Here is a 2,873-nt window from a genome sequence, read left to right on the forward strand (position 1 = left end):
TAGAAGAGTTATTCTTTCTCCTGTGCTGGGTGTTTGCGCAAAAAGCTTCTGCCAAATGGTCAACAAAGATTAGGCAAAAAAAGAGTTAGACAAGGTGCAAGAAATGACTGTAACCTGTAAAAATGAAGCATCTGTTGACTAAAGTCTGACCTGGCTAGGTACCTAGAACTACATAGTAGAATCTTGACAAACTGACAAATGACCAGTGCCCATCCTATGAATATATATCTCAAAATATCCTTGTAGTCTCAACCTGCCCTACAACTAGAGAATTACCACTGAACAAACTATATCCCAACCTCATCTAGACATAACACTTATGGATAAAAATTTAAGAACCACAATTTAATAAGGACCATTCTAAGTGGAATTCATGATCTCCAAGCTACATGGAATAAAGAAAACAAAGAGACTCAATAGGAGAAATCAAAAGCATTTGGGAATATCATGAGACATAGAATTCCCATCATTCTGTTCTCTTCTAATGGTGTGGGTAGGGGAGTGGATAGAGATTAGGATTGGGAGGCAAAAAGACTTGAATTTCAATCTTCTTTAAGTAATTTATTAGCTATGTGATCCATGTTAAGTCACGTGCTCTCTCTCAGCCTCAGCTTCAAAATCTGTAAAAGAAATCTGTAAAATGAATAAGAATTATTTTAAATACATAATCTGTAAAATAAACATATAAGGGTTATACAGAACAGATAAGCTAATGTATAGCTTTTGAAATATTTAAAAGGTTATATAAATATTAGCTATCATTATTATTGTCTGAAAGTCACTTTCAGCAATCCAGATGAATTTATATGTTAATGTCTCAAAACAACTAAAATAATATTTTTTTCATCTTCAGAACATTAAATAAGAAGACTTAATATGACACAGTGACTTGTCTTGGTCTGAATTTATTAGAATGAGATGAGAAAATGAGATAGTAAGTGATAAGGATGATCACTCATATTTTACTAGCTCTTTAAAGTTTACAAAGTAATTTTACTCCTAAATTATTTTACTATATGTAATACAATAATTTTTTCCCCTGTTTACAAATTAGGAAATTGAGTTTTGGCCAATTAAGTGAATTTGCCTAAGGTTGCACTGTTAGTTAATGGCGTTTAAAATGGTTGGTTTGACAAAAGGAGATGTGGTGACATGAAATAATATATGTCCTAGGGTAAAGAACTGAAGGGAGAATTTTTTTTTAGGGGAAAAAATGGAAGGGCCTGGAGGGGAAAAGGCAGGACCTCAAGGGAAAAGCAGTCTTGACAATGTTGTGTTTCTGTCCTTTGACCACTTGAAGGAGACTCACTCTTTGAAGGTTGTGAGTGGGTTTGATTTCTATGAGGGAACACGGAGGGAAGAACTCCTCCAAATATTCTGAGCCTTGAGCATGTTAGGGCTCCTCTTTTTACTTGCTGTTTTGCATTCTCTCTTCTGCCAAACTCCCCCCTGCTGTTCAAATCTTTATTTAAAGCTCTCAGCACTGGACAGAGCTCAGGGTGAAGATGGCATCCCTCACTCAGGTTCTCTGCCTCCTGCTTTTCTGGCTAGCAGGTGAGGAAGCACAATGTGTGGAAGAGATTATGAAGAATGGGAGTCTGGGAGAGTTTCTTTGCAATCTGAGCTTTGCTACCTTCTCTTTCTTAGTTAGAACAGTCTTTGAGAAATGATTTAGAAGTCAGAAAAAGGAACTTTGTGGAGATGAATTAATATATTTCAATTTTCAGAGATTAGAGGCAAGTTTGGGGAAGGAGCAGAAACCCCTTTTGGATCTCTAACCTCAAATGTCTGTTTAATTCCAGGTTCACAGGGGGAAGTTGTTCTGACTCAGTCCCCAGCCTCTGTGTCTGTGTCTCTGGGAGAGAGAGTCACCATCAAGTGCAAGGCCAGTCAGAGTCTCCTACACAGTAATGGGAAAACTTACCTACAGTGGTTCCAACAGAAAAGAGGAAAATCTATTGAATCTCTGATTTACTTAGTTTCCAATCTCTACTCTGGGGTTCCCTCTCGGTTCAGTGGCAGTGGGTCTGGGACAGATTTCACCCTCACAATCAGCAGTCTGGAGCCTGAGGATGTTGCCATCTATTACTGTTTTCAAGGCACTCACTGGCCTCCTACACAGTGCTTCAGCCCTGAACAAAAACCTCCCCATATCATTCAGTCCTGACTCAGAGGAAGAGCTACTTTCCCCTGAGGCCTAGGCTCACAGCAGCTGTAATCTAATGTCAAAATAAGGTATATCTTAGCCTTTCTTTTACAATCTCTATGTTCAGTTCTTATTATCTCCATTGCTCAAGAGAAAGTGTGACATGAAAGATCCCTGGACAAAGGGCTCCCCTTCCTCCAGCTGAAATAAAATGTCATCCCTAAACATTGTTATACTGTGAAATTTTCTTGGTTCAATATTCCCAATAATGTTACTCCAAAATGTCTTGTGATGGAAATTTGGCTGAGATGACTTTTCTAGTTGGGTCATTTTCCTCCCTAAGTAGAAATGTGTGTTAATAGAATTTTGTATACTTGGAGTTCATTTCCCAGAATCCCTTTCCTATTTGTCCTCATGTTGTGTCCTTGCCTGTATAGATAAGTTTGTGTAACTCTGCCTTCTCTGTTCTCTCTCTCTTCTTCTTCCTTGTGTATGGTCTGGGAAGTTCCTCTTTACTAAAGGCTATTACTGTCCTCTACTTCCAGTCATTATTAATAAACCTTATAGAATATGATACTTGGCATATTGTGTATTAATTTTTATTCTTAAACTATTTAGATTCAAAATAATGTGAAACAAATAAAAATCGTTTCTGGCAGACTTGTCCCTCAGAGGCAGAACAAAATTTTTTTTCATTAATGGAACCAGTTCTTAGTACATAGTTCTG

The 2,873-nt window shown here is 37.5% G+C and overlaps 1 gene segment (V, D, J or C); it reads left to right on the forward strand.

The window, feature by feature from the left end:
• Window positions 1-1,505: 1,505 nt before the first annotated feature.
• On the forward strand, window positions 1,506-2,167 carry LOC100619564 (immunoglobulin kappa variable 2-30-like). The segment is given in 2 exon segments: window positions 1,506-1,554; window positions 1,803-2,167. Coding segments are annotated over 2 exon segments (414 nt in total).
• Window positions 2,168-2,873: the final 706 nt, after the last annotated feature.

This window comes from Monodelphis domestica, chromosome 1 (genome assembly GCF_027887165.1).
Source record: "Monodelphis domestica isolate mMonDom1 chromosome 1, mMonDom1.pri, whole genome shotgun sequence".
Classification (NCBI taxonomy): Eukaryota; Metazoa; Chordata; class Mammalia; order Didelphimorphia; family Didelphidae; genus Monodelphis; species Monodelphis domestica.